The sequence below is a fragment of the Pseudozyma flocculosa genome, assembly GCF_000417875.1.
Source record: "Pseudozyma flocculosa PF-1 unplaced genomic scaffold scaffold00018, whole genome shotgun sequence".
NCBI lineage: Eukaryota > Fungi > Basidiomycota > Ustilaginomycetes > Ustilaginales > Ustilaginaceae > Pseudozyma > Pseudozyma flocculosa.
The window spans coordinates 425,958-445,198 of NW_006920886.1; the positions used below are offsets into that span (position 1 = coordinate 425,958).

At 67.7% G+C, this 19,241-nt stretch overlaps 6 protein-coding genes across 6 annotated transcripts in view; 1 reads left to right on the plus strand and 5 right to left on the minus strand.

The window, feature by feature from the left end:
• Positions 1–264: 264 nt before the first annotated feature.
• On the minus strand, positions 265–4,350 carry PFL1_05222 (uncharacterized protein; the record flags this gene model as incomplete). The annotated part of the gene is made up of 2 exons (XM_007882751.1): positions 265–3,374; positions 3,579–4,350. 2 exons carry the CDS (start codon positions 4,348–4,350, stop codon positions 265–267), a joined length of 3,882 nt encoding a protein of 1,293 aa, XP_007880942.1.
• A 2,013-nt stretch (positions 4,351–6,363) lies between these two features.
• On the minus strand, positions 6,364–11,350 carry PFL1_05223 (uncharacterized protein; the record flags this gene model as incomplete). The annotated part of the gene is made up of 2 exons (XM_007882752.1): positions 6,364–6,951; positions 7,064–11,350. 2 exons carry the CDS (start codon positions 11,348–11,350, stop codon positions 6,364–6,366), a joined length of 4,875 nt encoding a protein of 1,624 aa, XP_007880943.1.
• Positions 11,351–11,982: 632 nt separating this feature from the next.
• Positions 11,983–13,409, minus strand: PFL1_06890 (uncharacterized protein; the record flags this gene model as incomplete). Its single annotated transcript, XM_007882808.1, has 2 exons — positions 11,983–12,172; positions 12,307–13,409. 2 exons carry the CDS (start codon positions 13,407–13,409, stop codon positions 11,983–11,985), a joined length of 1,293 nt encoding a protein of 430 aa, XP_007880999.1.
• Positions 13,410–14,895: 1,486 nt separating this feature from the next.
• Positions 14,896–16,384, plus strand: PFL1_05224 (uncharacterized protein; the record flags this gene model as incomplete). The annotated part of the gene is made up of 5 exons (XM_007882753.1): positions 14,896–15,260; positions 15,363–15,490; positions 15,601–15,899; positions 16,045–16,143; positions 16,238–16,384. 5 exons carry the CDS (start codon positions 14,896–14,898, stop codon positions 16,382–16,384), a joined length of 1,038 nt encoding a protein of 345 aa, XP_007880944.1.
• A 285-nt stretch (positions 16,385–16,669) lies between these two features.
• PFL1_05225 (uncharacterized protein) lies at positions 16,670–17,448 on the minus strand (the record flags this gene model as incomplete). The annotated part of the gene is made up of 3 exons (XM_007882754.1): positions 16,670–16,785; positions 16,969–17,341; positions 17,446–17,448. The coding sequence occupies 3 exons, from the start codon at positions 17,446–17,448 to the stop codon at positions 16,670–16,672; spliced, it is 492 nt and encodes a 163-aa protein (XP_007880945.1).
• A 457-nt stretch (positions 17,449–17,905) lies between these two features.
• PFL1_05226 (uncharacterized protein) overlaps positions 17,906–19,241 on the minus strand; it is a gene marked incomplete at both ends in the record, with an annotated part of 2,437 nt that continues 1,101 nt past the window's right edge. The window contains one exon of the mRNA XM_007882755.1: positions 17,906–19,184. Coding sequence (XP_007880946.1) covers positions 17,906–19,184 — 1,279 coding nt within the window. The remainder of the gene's footprint in view (positions 19,185–19,241) is intronic.

Sequence of the window (19,241 nt, forward strand, 5' to 3'; positions counted from 1 at the left end):
CAGTGTATACCACCCAGACGACGGCGGGAGCAGCCTGCCCGCCCGCCCGCCAGCAAGCCAGCCACGATAATGAGCTCAAGGGCGATCCCGCTCCACCCAGCCAACGACCCCTGTCTTTCCGTTCCTCGCGTCCCGTCCGTGCCTCTCATCCCGTTCCCGTTCCGCCGCATTCCGAGCCACAGCCGCATCCTCGCTTTCTCCCTTGCTTCCGATCCCTCTTGCCACCGGCCGTTGCCTCGAGCCAGCCGACGGGTTCCGCTCGAACTAGAAGGCGCCCCTCGACGCGGCGCCGCGGGGCACGACGAGCGCCTCTTCGGCTCGCGCCGCTGCCCGGCTCAGCGCGGCTACGCTCGGCGTCTGGCGCACCGCCTTGTGGCCTCCGCCGCCAGACGACGCCGACGAAGATCCCGCCGCCCCCGACGCCGTTGCCACGGCCCCTCGCCAGAGGCCAGCCACCTTTTCGGCTGTCGTGGCCGTCGAGGCCGATGCGGCTCCGCTGACGTCGCTCTTGGCGTCGTCGTCGGCGGGCCCCACCGCCGCCGCCTCGTACTGCAGGGCCAGCGTGGCAGGCGTGATGATGCGCGACACGGGCGACGGGCCCATCATGCTGCCGCCGCCGAGTCCGCCCGGCGCGCCGGCGTCGAGGAAGGTGCTGCGGATCGACGAGTCGCTGAGGCCGCGCGGGCGCAGGGTGCGCTCCAGCAGCGCGCCCGGGTACGACGACTCGGGATCGTCTTCGGTGTCCAGCGCCGAGGCGTGGTGGCGCGATCGGCCGTGGTGGAGGCTCACCTCGTCGTCGTCGACGATGCGGCTCAGCGGTCGCTGCGCAGCGCCCCGGTTCGCGCTGCCGCTGGCCAGGAGGCTGCTGCCGAGGCTCGAGGCGTCGCGGCGCTGGGGCGTGTACGACGACGACGACAGCGACGGTCCGTGGCGCCCCGACGGAGAGGCACCGAAGCCTTCCGGGTTGCCGAGCGTGCCGGCGAAGAGCCCCGACAGATTGCGCGACTGGACGCGGCTGAGCGATCCCGGCGCACGCCCGCGCTTAGGCCGCGGTCCTGCCTTCAGGCCACCACCGCTCGGCGGCGGCGAAGTCGATGCCAGGGAGCTCGTGCCGCCGCTAGAGGAAGCGTTGCTCGCTTCGGCGGCCGATGCGTGCAGGCCCTTGACCTCGACGGCGACCGACGACGATACGACGGCGGCCGATGCGCGCGGAGCGAGATGTGAGGCGTAGGCCGAGCCGCCCGAGACGGCGCGCGTCGGCTGCATCCGGCCTCCTGCGCCGGCGCCCGAGCCGGATGGCCGTGACAATGATGATGATGGCGCCCCCAAGCCGAGCCTGCCCGCCGCTCCCGACGACGACGCTTCGGCGCTGCTTCCGCCGCCGTCCATTGCTGCTGAGCCCGGTCCGGTTCCGGTCCCGGCGCCGGCGATGCCCGTCGAAGCGGAGGCCAACGACGCCGCCGCCGAGGACGACGACGTCGACGAAGATCCCGTCGACGACGGCCCGCCAAGCAGCATCTTGCCGAGCCAGCCGACGGCCGAGGGGATTGGCAGCAGCGAGCGGTCTTCGGCCGCCGTCGCTCCGAGGTGCTCTTGGAGCAGCTTGGCGGCCGCGCCCGGGTTCATGTGGATCTCGTTTACGCAAAGCCGCAGCCTCGCCACCTCGCACAGGATGTCGCGGAAGGCTTTGAGCACCGCGAAAAACTCCTTGCGCGACACGAGGCTCTCGCTCGAGGCGTCGCGCGAGCCCATGGATGAGTCGTCGCGCGCCTGCTGGCGGCTCTCTTGCTCGACGAGGCGGCGGAAGTGGTCGCGCAGGCCGTCGACGTCGCGCAGGATCGAGTTGACCGTCGTGCGCGCCAGATGGCCCACGTCGCCGGCAAGATGCTGACGCTGCAGCCGCCGTGTGAGCGTGTCGACGTCGGCGCTCGACAGCCGTCCAAACAGGCGCTGAATGTAGTCGAGCAGCGTGGCGAGCTGGCTGGTGCGGTTGTCGCGCTCCCGCCTGGCAGCCTCGGCGAGGAAGGCCGAATTGCCTGTGGCCGAGGCGGCATCGTGTTCGCTGCCGCCGCCGCCACCGCCAACGGCGCTGATCGTGTGCTCGCTCCCCGCCTCGGCGCGGCTCGGACGCCGCGTTACCGGCGTGTCGCTCGAATGCGAGGCGCCCGCAATCGCCGGCACCAGCCCCGCGGACATCGAACGGGGGCTATCCTGGAGGGAGCCATCTAGGACTCCCGCAGCCACGCTGCTGGCAGCCGATGACCGCGAGTAGGATCGCGCAGGCTGCGCACGTGTCGCCGCCGACGATCGGCGTGCGCTCGAGGGCGTGCGGGTGAGGGTGACTCCGGGCAGCGGCGACGTCGCCGTCGTGTTGGAGGTCGCTGCTGCTTCAGCTCCTGGCACCACCACCTCATCGGACAGCGTTACAGGCGCGAGGGCTGCATCGTCGTCGTGCTCGTCGCCCTCGCCCCCGTCGATGTCGGACCGACGTGACGACGACGGCACTCGGTAACTGCTGCCGAAGCCGAGGCTGCTGGGCGGCCGCGAGTGCATCGAGGGCCGTGGCGATGAAGACGAGGCGGCTGCTCCCGTTGTCGATGCCCCGGGCGTCGCTGACGAGGAGAAGTGGTCATAGACGCTGCTGGCATCGGCCTGCTCGCGGATCGCCGCCAGCTCCTCGGTGCGGGCCTCGAGCAGCTCCTGCAGCTGGGCGTTGCCCTGTCGCAGCGCTTCATTGTCCCGGACCAGCGTATCGACGACGCTGGCCACCTCGTCGCCGCTGCCGCCGTCGTCGGCGTCTGCGCCTCCATTGCCGCCGACCTGGCCATCCTTGCCACTCTCGCTGCTCCTGGCTTGGCGCATCCCGACGGCGAGCCTGCGACGCGCCTCGTCGAGAGCCTCCTCGCTGACGCTGACCTTGGCGTCGCGGCGAATCGAGGCGATGTCGACCTCCTTGCGCGCCTGCTTGAGCGACTCGGCCAGCTGCGTGTTGCGCTCCGACAGCTTGCGCGCGCGCGCCTCGGCAGCGTCGGCGCGCTTGCGCTCGGCGGCGAGCTCCTGCTTGGCGTCGTCGAGCTGGGTCGCGAGCCGGTGTGCCTTGTCCTCGGCGCCCGCCATGCGCGTCTGGCTCGCCCGCAGCTTGGCCAGCTGGCCGCGCACCTCGTCGAGCTCGTGGAGCAGCGTGCGGTTGCTGCTGTCGGCCGCCTCGAGATTGAGGTTGGCCTGTGCCAGCTGCCGCTCTAGGCCCGACGTCTCCTTGTAGCTCTTTGTGAGCCGGCTCATGAGGCCGTCGCGCTGCTGGATGTACTCCTGCGCCTGCTTTTGCGAGCGCGCGTGCATCGCATCGTGTCGCTTGAGCAGCGCCTGTCCGATTTCTGCGAGCGATAGTAGCCAGTTGGGCCGAGGTGAGAGCAAAAGAATCGCGTCGAAAGCATAGAGCAGTGAGGTCGGTCGATTGTCAGTATGCTTTGCGGTTCTCAGACCCAAGCGAGCAGCTATCGTTTCGATTCCCATCCGGGATCGCCATCCCGCTCGAGTCATGGCTGCCCTTTGTGTACCCGCTCGCCGCCGCTACTCACCTGCGCTCAGCCTGAGGTCGGCCTCGAGGTCGCGCCACTCTTGCCGCGCGCGAATGGCGCTGGGGCAGTCGTCGCGACCGCAGCAGCAGGTGCAGCGCCCACGGGTCGCCGAGGCGCCGCCGTAGTCGCTCCCGCTCTCGCCCGAGATGCTGCGCCGCCGCCTACAGAGGCTGGTGCTGGCGCTGATGCTGCCGGCATCGCTGCCGGTGGCGCCGTCGTCGCTGCGTGCTCCGCCCCACTGCGAGCCCGTCTCGGTGTTGACGGCGAGCGATTCGGCGTACGTCGACTTGCGGTTGAGCCTGAACTCGGAAATGATCTTGGTAAAGTCCTCAATGGTGCGCGACTGGCGCACGCCCTCCTCGAGCTCGTCGATCTCGGCCGGGTCGGCCGTGGACAGCATCGACATCGATTGGTCTCCGCCACCGCCGCCGCCGGTGGTGTCGGCGATGGATTCGGCGTAGTCGGACCCAGCTGCATCGCCGGAAGCGTCGCCCTCGCCCAGCGAGCCCGCTCGGGATCGCAGGGGCGAGAGGAACGACGACGACGCCATTGAATTGGTGCCGTCGGCGCGGCGTCGGGTCGGGCTGTGCGTCGCCTGAAGGTGATCGCGCTGGTGGTGCAGATGATTGCTGCCGCCGGCGTGGCGGAGCGATGTGGTACGCGCAGAAGGAGAAGCAGTGGCGCTACGAGCGTCGGTCCCTTCGTCTTCCTCTGGCACCTGCCCGTCTAAGCCCAGGCCAAGTCCGAGCCTTCGTGGCGAGCCGGTGCTCATTGTGGCAGCGTGCGGTGAGCTCAGCGAGGAGGGCGACGAGAGGTGGTCGCGCCCCGCTGCGTCGAGCTGACCTGCTGCAGTTGGTTGCTGCTGGTCCTGCGACGAGGCCGGCTGGCCAAAGGGATGGTGGTGCTGTTGACTAACGTACCTCGCGCTGCTACCGGTGCGGCGGTGCCGCTGAGGCTGACGCTGGAGGCCTGGCTGGTGGCGGCGTTGCTCGGTCTGTTCGGGGCGCTGCCGTACCGGCTCGTCGGTCTCGGTCTCGGTCTCTGCGCCCGGAGCTCCGCCGCCTCGTCCCCCACCGCTACCGCTGGCGGCCGAGAGGGCGGGAGAGTGCGGCGTCGACCAGGCCTGATCGGCGATGAGCGGGGAACCGAGAAGGGGCGAGCAGTGGATGGCCGGTAGCGAGAGGCGCTTGAGATGGCGGGGAGCGATGGTTGCGAATCACGAGGGCCGAGGACGGCCGCGCAGTGGAGATCCAGAGAGATGGCAAGGAACGGCAGAGAGGTCAAACGAAGAGGTGACTAGGCTTGGTGCATCGATCAGCTGAGATGGTTTGTGTGTGCCGGTGCCGATGTTGTCGCTTCTAGGAAGAGCCCCGAGAGATGCTGCAGCCGGTCTCTTGGTTCCGCCGTCCCAGAGTAGGGTTGCGCACTGTAGAGGATTACGAAGAGAGAAACGCTCAGAGCGCTAGCCTATTGTGAGGTGATGCAGACTAGTGTTCGGATCGATGTGGTGCTGCTGTGAGCGTCGTCTCCGTCGAAGCAAGGCGTAAGCGGTAGTTGGGCGGGCTAAGCGGGTGGTGTGCAGTCTAGGGTCGAGGGCCGGACAGATAGGCGGGTCGAGTGTCGGATGCGTTCGGAGTGGTCAACGAGACGACGATCGAGGCCGTCAAGGGACGGTGGTGATGGTGGTGGTGGTGGGCGGGTGGGAAGCATGCAAAGGACAAAGCCAGCAGGTAGTGTGGGTGCGTCGTTGCGAGGCGAGGCGAGGCGGAGCGGAGCGTGCCCGAAACCAAGTCCTGAATGCTTAGGCCAGCGTAGGTTGGGAGCAGAGGTCGCGGTTTGGTCTGGAAGGTGTGGCTGGCCAGTTTTGATGCAAGGAGGACGACGGGGGCCAAGCCAGGGTCGGGCGAGCGTGCGTGCGTGCGAGCGCGGGTGGGTGGGTGGTTGGGTAGGGTGCGTGCCTGGTGTTGGTTGGTTCCGCCCGTCCGCCCCCAGGCCCAGTCTCGGCCTTTCCGCCAGACTAGGGCCGGGTAGGGCTGAGATGCCCCTTTTGTTTCGGCGGGTGCCGCACGCGCTGCGCTGCGTTCGGGCTGACCGGGCAAGCGGGCGGGAAACGGAAGAAGGCCGAGCAAACAGGCGGTAGCCAAGGCGAGAGAGAGAGAGAGAGCAACACCCGGCCCAGGCCAGGGCTGCCAGTGGGCCGACACGCGCACGCGTCCCTCAAGCCAGGCAGGCCGGGCCTGGCCAGGCAGGCAGGCAAGGGCTGGCCTTGATGCGCCTCGGCCTTTTTCCCTGTCCGATTTTTCGCGGGTCAGATACATTGAGCGCCCCGCTCGCCGAGGCTGCTGCTCGAGCTACCGGTACCAACCCTACCATCCAACGGCGGCAAGGTCGCGACGGGAGAGCGTGTGGGCCAGTCCAGCGTGCACGATCGGGCTGTGTAAGCCGCGCTGAACGATAGCGGAGTGAAGCGGCGACGGGAAAGATCGAGCTCGTTACGATTCCAGGCCGCGCCGTAAGGCTCAGCCAGCTGGTCGGGTCGGGCGTTGTCAGGCGCAGCACTGAGCTCATCTCGACGGACGGGGGGGCTGCTCGACCAGCCGGCCCGCTTCCTCGCCTTGCTCAGCATCAAGCTGCTCGACTCGCTAGGCCGTGCCTCTGAATGATCCGCGGTGCTTCGTCTCATCACTTTCCATTGCTGTCGTGCCCGTTCGCACGCTCTCGAGCTCAAACCATGCCGGCCCAGCTCGACACGAACGGTACTGCTCCTCCTTACTCTTCCCCTTACCTAGGCTCCACCGGCGAGGCTGCTGGTAAGGATGGTCGAGAGGATGCGCGGGATATCCTTCATCTCGCGCGCCACAAACGCCTTGCCGGGGAGCTGCTTGGCGGTGTAGACGGCCTCGTTGCCCTTATCGATGAAGAGGACGGCAGTCTTGACCGTCTCGTCGGTGCCGAGGGTGCGCGAGAGCGTGTGCGGGTTGATGCCGTACCGCGCCAGGTTGGCGTCCGAGATGGCAATGACAAAGTGGTCGTCGCACTTTCCCTCGTCGCTCCCAACGCTGGCGGCGAGGCCGACGGTTTCGTCCATGTCGCCGCCGTCGTCGGACGAGGTGGGGACGCCGTCGAGCCAGGACGAGGGAAGACGCTTCTTGACGTCCCGGATCGAGTGCTCGATGCACTTGAGCGTAAAGTCGCCCGACTCGCAGTACTGCGTGTGCGAGACGATCGATCGGAGCACGCGGTACTGGTCGCCCTCGCTGCGCGGCAGCTTGCCGATCCCCACCAGCGGGATCATGTGGTTGTCGCCGCTGTGGCCCACAATGTCGAGCGCGAACCGGGTTGGATCGACGCGAGCAAAGGCTTGCATGACCATCTGCGGGGATCGTCGAGGGCGAGGCCGAAAGGAAGGGGCGACAGCATGGTCAACGCGCGTCCCGTCACGGCACATCATCCGGACCATCTCTGGACCAATCGTCACTACTCACCAAGCACACCTCGAGCTCCCGCTGCAGTCTTCCGTCAAATTGCATGGAATACATAGAGGCGCTGGCGTCAAGCACGATCCGGATGCGTTTCGGCTTGAGCTGGGGCGCGCCGATCTCGGGGGGTCGTTCGCTGCGACGCTTGTAGATGGCGCGCTCGCCCATGAGGCCCTCGCTGAGCCTGCGCTCGTCGAGCTCGCCGTCCTGCTGGCGCGAGACCCAGGCGCGCTCCTCCTCGTTGGCCTTGAGGTCGTTGAGGGTGTTGGCGAGGTGCTGCACAAAGGGGGCCACCTTGGCGTTGAGCTCGTGCATGTTGACGGCCTCGTGCGGCGCCAGGCCGTTTTCCTTGAGCTGCTTTTCGAGGGCGGCGCGGGCCATGGCGCGCGCCTGCCTCTTGATGTGGTCCGGCACGTCGTCCTTGAGCGCTTTGGACACCCGGTGGATCTTGTGGCCCTTGTACAGCCGCTCGTAGCCGCCCCGACCGCCCAGGCCGGCCGTGTCGCGTCCGCCCGTTCCGCCGCGCCACGTGTTGCCGCCAACGTGTTCCTCGTTGTTGGGATCCTCCTTGCCCTCCTTGGGCCTGTCGAGGTCGGTGGATCGGCCCGCCTTTTTCGGGTCGTAGTCCTCCATGCCCTCAAAGGTGATCTTGAGCGCATCGGCGGGCTTGATGCGGTTGCGCAGCGCCTCGAGGTCGAGGTCGTCGACGGGCAGGCCGCGCTTGCGCAGCGCATCGACCACCCACCGGATCGCCTCGGGCCGGTGCAGGTCGAAAGACAGCGCGTTGAGCAGCACGTCGCTGAGCTTTTCGTCTGGGAAACGCTCCATGTGGGCGACGAGGTGGAGCAGCTCGCGCAGGGAATAGGGGTGGTTGATGAGCCCGGCGTCGAAGCCGTCGCGCAGGTCGTGGAAGGCGACGTCGAGCTTGCGCAGCAGGTCGACGTCGACCGAGGGCGCGGCGGCGTGCAGCAGGCGCACCTCGGACTCAATGTCCGGGTTGGCCACGGCGTAGCACGAGAAGCCCTCGCCCGCCGAGCCGATAAAGTCCTGGCCGAGGAACGGGTAGGACGGCCGGTTGGAGAGCAGCGCCAGCCGGAACGACGGGTGGACGATGACGTCGCTCGGATCGCCGCGGCTGCCGACGGGGCGGATGCGGCGGCCGTCGGGAAGCGTCAGCTCGCCGCGCTCGGCCAGGCTGCGGAACACGGCCGACACCGACGTCGAGCACTTGTCGACCTCGTCGACGACGAGGATCCGCCCGAGCTTGACGGCGCGGACGAGGGGCGAGTCGTAGTAGCGGATCTGGCCGTTTTCCAGCGCAATCTGCTGCAGCAGCCCGCCGACGGTCGAGTCGCGGTTCATCTGGATGTACTCGCGCGGCCGGTTGAGCAGCTCGAGGGTGCGGTCGATGAGCTTGTTCTTGCCCGTGCCCTGGCTGCCCATCAGGAGGAGGTGCTCGCCCAGCAGCTCGAGGTCCTCGGCAAAGGAAAGAAGCAGCGCCGACTGCTGCGGGTTGTTGTAGAAGCTGCCGCCCAGGTCCGGCACCAGAGCCGCGCCGCCGTCCGGGTCGAGCCGGTCGACGTCGAAGCGCGGCACGACGCGGCGCGCGTGCGGCCGGTCGCTGGTGTCGGTGACGTCGAACTCGAGCGTGCGTCCGCGCACCTCGGGGTCGCCGACGCGCAGCCGGGGCACGTAGCGAAACGCGCCCTCGGAGCCCGGCGGGTGGATCTTGCACTCCTGAAGCAGGTTCTGGATGACCTCGCGCACCGTGCTGGGCAGGAAGTCGACGAGGAGCGTGCGCCACACGAGGCCGTGCAGGTCGTAGTCATCCTCGTCGGCGTCGCCGTCGCGCCTGCGCTCGAGGGTGAGGCGCGACGCCATCCGGATCACCTGGCGCGTCCCCAGCCTGCGCGACTTGGCCAGGCCCAGCGTCGGGTCCGAGCTGAGCTGGCGATAGCGCTGCACGAACACGAATAGGCGCTTGAGCGCCGCCGAGTCGGCGGGGATGCCCGTGCGCCGCAGCACAATCTCGCGCTCCTCGGCCTCGTCCATGGGCGTGGTGATACAGGTGGCGAACAGCGTGGCCGCCTCCTCGCTGAGCCAGCCAGCCGCCTTGGTCGCGGTGAGGACGACGCGGAAGCTGTCCGGGATCGAGAGGGGTCCACTTGCGCTCTGGCCTGCCGCATCGCCGCCGCCGCTGCCGCCGCCCGCACCGCCCAGGCTGATCCGCTGCCCGTTCCAGAGCTCGCTCTCACGGTCCTGGAGCAGCCTCGAGAGAGAGCTCAGCGTGGGACCCAGCACGTCGACGCCGGCGAGGTGGATCAGCTTGCCCTGCATCGCGCCCCGGATCAGGGGCGCGGGCTCCCAGCCCGTCGAGCCGTCCGGCGCAGTCGAGCGGCGCATCAGCAGCTCGCCGCCACCCAGGTCCTTCCAGAGCCACACCGACTCGTACGCGTAGCCCAGGGCCGAGGCGAAGAGCGAAATGCACGTCGTCGTCGACGACGAGGGCTTGTGCGCCGCGGCGGCGGACGCCATCTCGGCCGACGAGGCGACGGGCGCAGCGTCGAGCGACCCGGGCACCAGGCAGATGTCGCGGCCGACAGCGTGCAGCTGGACCAGCCGGGTAAAGATGGACAGGACGCGCGGCGTGATCACAACGTCCTGGCCGACCGTCTCGCCGAGCTGCGGCATGGGTCCCAGAGGCAGGGGTCCACAGGGCACCTCGAGGCTGACGGGCGCAGCGCCCTGGCCGGCGTTGGTGAAGGTGATCTTGGCCCGGTTGCCATCGACCCGCTCAATCGAGGCCACGTTGTAGCCCAGGTAGCCGGCGCCCGTGTGCGCAGACTCGGACGCGACGCCCAGCCCCTGATCGAGGCGAAGCTGAGCGAGGAGCTCGCCGAGGGTCTGGTGCTTGTCCTTGTCGAGGGCGCAGATCTGCGGATAGGCGGTGCTGAGGGCCGACAGCGTCGAAGCGGCGATGATCGGTGCTGCGGGTGTCGCCGCCGCGGCCGCGGCCGCCTCTTCGTCCGACTTGATCTGCTTGACGGGCGCAAAGACGGCGATGCTGTCGGCCTTCTGCTGGGCCTCGGTCTGCTCGTCGACGATGGGCGGCAGGGCGCGCGTCGGCGGAAAGGCAAGGGTGAGGTCCTGCAGCAGCGACGTGGCGGTGGTGGGCAGGTTGGGCAGGCGAAGCGTCGGGGGCACCACGTCGTTGCCCTGTGCGAGGGTGGTGTGGAAGCGCAGCAGCGCAGCCAGGTTCGACCAGCGCCGGCAGAGGTCCTCGGCGAGCGGTGTGGGCTCGAGGGCGACGGTCTGGTCGATGGAGCCCTCGACCCAGCGCGCCTGGAAGCGCGAGCGGAACGGCGGGTCGAGCGGGAGGCCCTTGTACGGCGGAATGGGCGTTCCGATCGAGATGACGCGGAAGTTGGGGTGGACGGGGATGAAGCGGCTGGCCAACTTGGGCTTGCCCTCGGCGGCCGACTCGGAGGCCTCCTGGCTTCGCGCCGCCTCGATCTTTTCGGCGGGGATGAGGAAGCTGCCGTCGGCGAGGTTCTGCTCCCGATTCTCGAGGATGTTGTTGATGACGGGCGTGACGCCACGCTCCGCCCTCTCGACGCCCTCGAGGATGAGGAGGTGGCCCTCCTTCATGGCGCGCACGACGGGCCCGTCGACAAAGACGAGGCTGCCGTCGGCGGTGAGGGAGCGGGACTGGAGCATCTCTGCCTCGCCAATGTCGCGGTGGAACGAGATGTACTCGTAGGGCAGCTGCAGCAGCGCGGCGAAAGTGAGGCTGAGGCGGCGGGCATAGGGACCGGGTGGGGCGAGGAGGAAGACGTCCTGACGCAGCTGCCACTTTTTCCCGAGGAACTCGAGGTGCTCGAGGACGAGCGGGTCGTCGAGGTTGAGCAGCAGGCGTTCCGATGGGAGGCGCGTGGGGTCGCGCGCCTCAAAGACGGGGATGCTGACGTTGGGGCCGAGCTTGAGCGTGCCGAGGGGGGTGCCTGCCTTGGGCATGGGCGTCGACGATGGAGAAGACGAGGGAGATGCGCTCGCTGCGCTCGACGTGGTGAGCGGGCGGGTGGGTTGGACATGGCGGCCGATGGAGGCGATCCTGCGCCTTCCGGCAGCGGCGGCGGCGGCGTTGTTGGCGGCCGAGGCTGCCGAGCCATCGTCCGAGGTCATGGCGAAAGGTGAGCGTCGAGGCTGCGGTGAACGTAGCGCGGTCGAGTTTGGGCGTGATGGCGCGGCAAAGAGACGATGATGCGGCCGAGGTCGACGCAGGGCGGACAGCATCAACGGCCGGACCAGCGAGCGAGATGGGGAATCTACGGTCGTCGTCTAGGATGGGACTCTTCGAAGGGTGGTGGGCATGAACGAAGGGCAGGTCGATGAACGTCGAGGGAGAGGGCGAAGGGGGGAGGGGGAAGCCGTTATGGGGGAGGAATGGTTCGAAGCCAAGGCCAAGAAGGACGACGAAGGCGTCGGCAGCGGCTGAAAGCCGAAGCGGTCGAAGCAGCCGGTGATGCGGCCGGCCACTTGCAAAAGCCGAGCGAGACAGAACCAGGCGGCGCCGCGTCCGGGACGTACGTCCGTGATTATTCTTGCGGGGCCAGATGCGGGGCACCAACCACGCCCAGCACACCGGCCTGGCCTCTTTCCGCCTTCATATCCACAGCAAAGTCAGCAGGCAGCAGGCGGCCATCCAGAGGCAGCAACAGATCGTCTTCCTTTGGTTCGGCGGCAGACAAGCAAAAGCGGCGGTTCGCGCAGTCGTGTGTAGTTTAGTCGTACAACAGGACGAGAGGGGGGAGGAAAGATGCGAGGTGGGCAGAGGAGAGAGGAAGGAGAAAGATGGATGCAGTCCGGAGGGCGAGGGAAGGGCGCAGGCAAAGAGAGGCGCGTGAGGGACGAGGAGCGAGCGTGGCTTACTCGTCGTCGCCGCCTTGGTCCTTCTTGTCCTTCTTGTCGCCGTCATCGCCGCCCTTGTCCTTCTTGTCCTCGCCGCCGCCGCTGCCGCTCTTGTCCTTGTTCTGCGCCTGCTTGTCCTCCTCGGCCTTCTTCTTGGCCTGCTCCTCTTTCTTCTTGCGCTCCTCCTCCTCCTTCTCCTTGCGCTCCCTATACGGCGGGGCGGGGCAAACAACACGTGGGTACACAGACGGTCAGCGATTCAAGTCTGCGACGACCGCAACGGCGACCGATACTGGGGCAGCGCTGGGCTGGCCGCGCGCCGTCCGTCGTGCGTGACTCACTCCTCCTGCCTCTTTGGGTTGCCGATTTTGACGTAGCTGTCACCCTCTGCGCCGGCGCTGGTGGCCTCGACGTCGCCCCCGACCTCCTGGTGCTTGATGATGCCGCCCTTGTTGCCCTTGGCGCTGCGCTGGAGCAGCTTCATCTTGGTGGGGCCGTCGGCCTGCACCTCCTCCTGCAGCTTGCCCGCCGTGGCCGCCATGGTGCTGCGGCTGCCGGGCGCGTAGTAGTTGGTGCCAGCCAGCGTGGCAATGATGCTGGAGCCCACAGCAAGCGTCAGCCAGAAGCGGTAGGTCGAGTACCACTTGGGCACCCAGCCGTCGTTTGTGGCGCGCAGGTCGACAAACCACATGGCGACAAACGAGGCCCACTGCGCAATCAGCGCCATCTGCGGCGCCAGGAGCAGCGTGGGCCACGCCAGCACGACGGGCAGCACGCCCACGGCGTACCGCCGGTTGCCCAGCTCGCCGCCGTACTTGCTGAATTCGAAGCCCCAGTGGACGGCGCCCAGGAAGCTGAGCAGCACGGCGCCAAAGCCGACCTGGATGTTTTGGGCGTGGAGGAGGAGCGCGCTGGCCGTCTCGCTGTCCATGGTCTTGTCGTAGCCGAGGTTGACGAGGTGCTCCTGGCGCGCCAGCCAGATGGACGCGCCGGCCGTTGTGACATAGGGGATGGCGCCCGCACCGCCCCACAGGAGCGCCGGCCGGGGTACGGCCTGGGCCATTTCGCCCGTGATGGACTTGGCATCCTTGAGGATCTCTGCGGCGCCGGACCTGGACGTCTCTCCAGCGTCCTGCTTGGAGGCGGCCTGGTCTCCTCCGGCGCCGGTGCCGCTGGCGCCGGCGATGGAGCTCTCGATGCTCGACTTGACCGATTTGACCTCCTCCTTGATGTTTTGCTTGGTGTGCTGCCACGAGTCCGAGGCGGGCTTGCTCGACTGCGGGTTGGCGGCCAGGCGCGACACCGATGAGTGGAAGGGGCGTGCGGCGGCGGGCGAGAACCTCTGGATGGGCGCTCGTCGTGCGGCTGCGGCGACGAGGAAGCGGCCGGCACCAGCTCCGCCGGTGCGAGAGAGGATGAGGTTGGCCGCCGGAGATCCGAGCATGGTCGAGGAGCGCAGGCGGGATGCAGGGGAAGGACGGGGTACCGCTGAGGGAGAAGGAGAGGTGCCGGTTGGCTGTCGATGGAGCGGATGGGCGCGCGAGCGAGCTGGTCGGGTCGGGTCGGGTCGAAGTTGCGGGTTATTAGAGCAAGAAGCCTTGTGAGAGGGTTGGATGGTGGATGATGGGAGGAAAGGGAGAGACTGGATGGCGACGAGACAAGAAAAGGCTGGAGAGCCAGGGCGACGGCGACGGCGACGGCGTCGGCGACGGCGTCGGCAACGAGGCAGGTGTCTTGTGAGCACGCAGACTGGCCTGACCGGCAGGCAGGCAAGCCAAGGCCAGATCGAGCGACGATGTGCGGCAGGTCCAGCCAAGCCAGCAGGTTCAGCCACCTCTCTCTGCAGCATGGCCCGGGCGGGGGCGAGGGCGAGGGCGAGGGCGAGGGCGAGGGCGAGAATCGCACGGCGACGATGGCGAGGGACGTCACCTCACAGGCGTCGACGAGGTGGCCGGCCAGACAGCCAGGCAGCCCGACTTGCGGGGCGGGGCGGATGGAAGCCGAGGCAGGCGGAAGCAGAGCAGGCCGCCAAGCCACCGCCAACCAAGGCAGGTGGAGGCTGGCAAGAGGCAGCGTGCAACTCTGCGTCATCTGCGCCCACCCACGGCCGACGCACGGTGGCTAACGCCGCTCGCGGGCCAGCTGCCGCCGCTTAGCTTGATGGACCCTCCATCTGCCCGTCGGCCCGCCCCGCCGCCGCTTTTCCGACAAGCCGGCGCAGCAGACGCAAAGCAAGGCAAAGGCAAGCACCGCAGACGGCGGCGGCGACGGGGCGCGCTGCGACGGCAATCGACGTTTGCCAGCTGGCCCTGGCCCTCGTCGCTCTTCCGATCCGATGGCAGCGCAGCAGCCACCTGCCGGCGACGACATACGCACGCCTCCTCGTCGCACATCGCGCCCAAAGGGCCAGGCCAGACCAGCCAGGCCACCTCGATGCTTCGCGACGATGCTCACGAGGTGATGCTTGGCCCAGTCGAGGAAGGCAGAACCAGGCCAGAGCAGCGACAGATCCACAAGCGTCGTTGTCGAACATGGCTACGGTCAGAACGCGGTGCAGCAGAGATATCGAGGCGGGCGCTGCGATGCGCTCGAGGTCGTGATGGAAGCAGCCAGGCCTGGGCAAAGCGAGCCAAGGCGCTCAGGAGGAGAGGCAGGCAGGCGGCAGGCTGAGCTCAAGTCGCGTGGCCTGGCCTTGGCCTCGAACCTCGGCTCCGAAAACGAGGTCCCCCTCAACAGAGGCAGGGGCTTCTCGCTCGGCATGCCTGCCACCAACTGCACGCACGGTCCAAGCCCGAGGCCACCCCTTGCTCGGCGTGCGCACCACCATCCCTCAGTACTGCCTCTCGAGCTCCGGTCCCATCCGCACACCTCCTCCCACGCTCCCTCTATCCCGCCCTCGCTCCTCTTCCCCCGCCGCCGACGACCCGACCATGACGGACCCGCTCGACCTCGCCCTCGACCTGATGCGGCGCATGCCGCCCTCGTCGTCCGAGTCCAACCTGGACCTCCTCGTCGGCCTCCTACCCAACTACGGCGAGGAGCTCGTCTCGTCCGTCGACCACCCGCTCCGCGTCAAGGTCGACGACAGCCAAGAGGGCGCCGGACGCGAGTACCTCTGCTGCGACTACAACCGAGATGCGGATAGTTACCGCAGCTGGATCTCCAACACCTTCCACCCGCCGCTCGACCTTGACCCGAGCCAGAGCATCGATGGCCAGCCTGGAAACTTGCCCAGCCCCGTCCTACGCCAGCTCGAGATCAAGGCAAACGAGGTGTTTGAGACGTATACCAAGCTGTGAGCGCCAGCGACGGGGGCGGACGCCGGTGTTTGGTCGACGAGCGCGTCATCACTTACCCAACTTCCCCCTCGACACTGCCCCTGCCCGTTCGGCCCCAGCTACTACGACTCGGCGCTCTCGAGCGTATACCTCTGGGACCTCGAGGCAGAGCCCAGCGTCTTTGCCGGGTCCAGCGTCGGCTCTCAGGCTCCCTCCACGTTTGCCGGCGTCATCCTGATCAAGAAGGGTGAGTGTCAGCGTCGTCCACCCCGTCGTCTTCGTCGGCGCACGCCCCCTAGCGCTGACCCGACCCTCGAGACCGCCCTTGCTCCCCTCTTCCTCGCGCACCCCCGCCAGCCATCGGCGATGCGGCGAGCGGCAACGGCACGTTTGGATCCTGGGACTCGCTCCACGTCTTTGAGGCCACCGAGCAGCCGGGCGCCGCGCCAAAGGGCGGGCTGGCGGGCGCAACGGGCGCAGCCAAAAAGGCCATCCCGAGCGCCAGCTACAAGCTCACCTCGACCGTCATGCTCAGCCTGGGCCGCAGGGAGGACGAAAAGCCCGGCGCCGAGTCGCACCACCAGTCGGGGCAGCCTTCGTCGTCGTCGACGACCAAGCTGGGCACCATGGAGATTGCCGGCAGCCTGACCCGGCAGGTGAGTGACGGCGACGGCTGTGGCGATGGCGATGGCGGTCCGGAGAGAGTTGGATTGGATTGGGCGAGACTGGAGAGCGGAGGATGCTGACCCTGCTCTGTTCTGCCCCTCCTCTTCCATCTCCCGCCACCTCGCTGCTCGACAGACCGAGGGAGACTACCCGCTGCCCGACTTTGTCTCGCACCTCGCCAACGTCGGCAAGCTGGTCGAGGACGTCGAGTCGAGGATCCGAAGCCAACTGCAGGTGAGCAGCCCGTATGCGCCGTCTCGACCGGTGCCACCCTTTCTGTGCTATGAACTGACACCCTCGTGCCCGCCATCGTCGTCGTCGCCGACAGGGAGTCTACTTTGGCAAGACGCGCGACGTCGTCTCGAACCTGCGCAGCACCCAGTCGCTCGAGCGCGAAAAGCACGCGCGCAACCTGCAAAAGGAGCTCATGGGCCTGTGGAAGCGGGCGCCTGCCCAGCCGACGTCGGACGAGTAGGGCCCCCCCATTCGGCCGTACCGAGGCTGCAGTGGTCGTCTGTCTGGACATCGAGATGCGATGCGGGCGGGCGAATAGAAGACGACGATGCCGTGTCGACTTGTCGTTGTGTGCGTGTGCATGTGCGTGTGCACGTGCGTGTGCATGCGTGCTGGTGACGAGGTGAGGGGCGAAGCGGGGGATGGAGTGGTATACAACGTGCGCGTGTGCGTCTGTGTGTGTGCGAGCAAGCGAGCGAGGGCTGGTCGTGTCGTGCGCTCGGCCATGCGCGGCGAGACCGGGGCATCAGGGAGCCTCGACGATCTCGACGCCCTCGTGATCCAGTCCTGCCTCTCCGTCTTCTTCGTCGTCGTCGTCTTCCTCTTCATCCGCGAGCTTAACGATGGGTTTCCCGATCTTGTCTGTGGTGGCGGTGAGGTGCAGCAGTGGAAGCGGAGAGACCAGATGGACGGAAGGGGGGTGGGTTGGAAGAGAGGAGAGACGGTGGGGAAGCGAGGGTCTGGGTCAGCATGTAGACCGGGAGGTGATGAGAGACGGGCCAGGGAGGGGAGCGATGAAGACGGGGAGGGAGAGGGGCTACGAACCAGCACCAACAGCGCGTACCGCGACCGCAAACACCTCATCATCCTCGATCTCGACCTTGTCCTTTGCGCCCTCGCTGCAGGGCTGGAAGACCTTTTCGCCATCATCGTTCTTGCCGAGTCGATACAGCGCCAGGTCGCTTTGCGGATCCACCTCGGTCCAGGACGACGGAAACTCCACCTCCGCCTCCGTGTTCGACTCGGATTCGACAGCGAGGGGGGCGAGGATGGCCGAGGGTGAAGGCGAGTTGGACGAGATCATGGCACCGTGGAAGGAGCGTAGGATCGAGCCCGTGCTCATCTGCGGCGGCGTGCTGGGTACGTTTAGGAATAGCGTCGTCCGACCCAGTTTGAGCAGGAGCGTCTTTGTGGATGCCTACAGACCGGACGGCGATGCAACGATGGTGGTGCGGCTTTCGTTAGTAGGTGCGTTGGGTTCATCGTGACACCGACGGAGAGGGAAGGGGGGGAGGTACGAACCATCTTGGGTTCCGGCCTTTTTGGTGTGCCGTCGTCGTTCCGGTGCTTGAGATGCCCGCGCGCGTGAGAGAGGGAGGGAGGAGGGAGGGGAATAGAGAACGGTAGGTCGAGAGGGTGGGTGGTGGTGGAAGAAAGTGAAGCAGCGAGCGAGCGAGCGAGCAGGAGACGGACGTGCATGCCCCACCTGGCGCCGCCCTTGGCAAAAAGTGGAGCAGGCTATGCCAGCCCTTCCCTGGGCTGCGCAGGCTCTCGGACCAGCCTCTGTACGCCTGCTGCTGCCCCGCCTCCGACTTCCGGAGCCTTTCCGCTCGCCTTAGCTTGGACCCCCTCGTCCCTCTCCATCCCATCCTCCAGGCAGGCCGGGTCGCACGCGCAGTCGCCAGACGTATTTGGCTCGTTGCATGCGTCGCTTCTCGTTCGTCGTCAGAATGCCTCTTTCATTGGACTCGGCGAGCCCGCCTCACCGCTGCTGCTGCTGCTGCTGCTGCTGGGCGGCCCGCTCGGAGCGAGGGACAAAGTACCGGTTCCTAAACTCGTCCGGATCGGCATCGGCGCGGTAGACGCCGCGTCCATCGGTGCGCGGCGCCCGCACGGCCGTCCTCCCAACCCCAGCCTCTCCACCTCCCTCTCTCTCGCCATCGCCATTGCCCTCCAGATCGCCCTCGTGGCCATCGACGTCTTCGCTAGGGGGCACCTTTTCCATCGTGATCAGCCGACGGCCCCACCGTCCAAAATCCTGCAGGCTGTGGTGCAGCAGCCTCATGCGTCCCTGGCCGCGCGCCCGCTTGTGTCGCGGCAGGTCGACCTTGACCTTTTCGCCGCCCCCCGAGCCGCACCGCTCCCGCTGCTGTCCACCCCCTCCCTCTCCCTCTCCCTCTCCCTCCCCTTCGCCGCCGTCGTCGTCGTCCTGGCCATCGTCGGCATCAATGACTACGGGCAGCCAGAAGACGAGGCGGCCGTGCGGCTTGAGCAGGTTGTAGGCGTACTCGAGCAGGTCGTCGATCAGGTCGACGAGGTGGTAGGGCCGCGTGGGCGGGATGTAGTCGGATCGCTCGTGCGACCAGCACCCCTTGCCCGGCCCGAGGCCGTCGGGCATCCAGAAGGCTTCGTCCCGCTGCTTTTCCGGGTCGCGCTTGCCCAGCCGCTTGGCTCCCGCCCTCACACCGTACGGAGGGTCGGCGACGATGCCGTCCAGGAACCCGCCCTCGCCCTGCACAGCGACACCAGCCGACGACGACGACGACGACGACGACGACGACGACGCCGGCTTGCCCTCGAAAAGCGACCGGCGGAAGGGCGCGCGCGACATGTCGCACACGAGGCAGTCGAGGATGCGGTCGCGCACGCCGTACTGCTGCGCCGACTTGATGATGCCGATACTGCCGGCGCGCGCCGGGTCGCTCTCCTTGAGCTTGGCGTTGGTCTTGCCGCGCATCGTCCGCCCGTCAATGTCGCTGCCCAGCGTCATGGCGCCAAACACGGCCGCCGCGTACAGCAGCGAGCCCGTGCCGGCGAACGGGTCGTAGACCATCCGGCCCGGCCCCGCCAGCGCCAGCGAGGCCATCAGCAGCGACATCTCCGACTCCATCGACGTGTTGCCAATGTAGACGCGCTTCTTGAGGTCGAGCTTGTCGATCAGGTCGCGCGCCAGGCCCGTCTGCCCCTCGAGGGCAGGGTCGTTGGACTTGCGGTACCTCGGCGGCTCGGCGGCGGCTCCGCTGCCGCTGGCGATGCCCATCCTGGACAGACTCGGGACCAGCGACTCGACTCGCAGGTCGATGCGTCGTCCAGCAAAG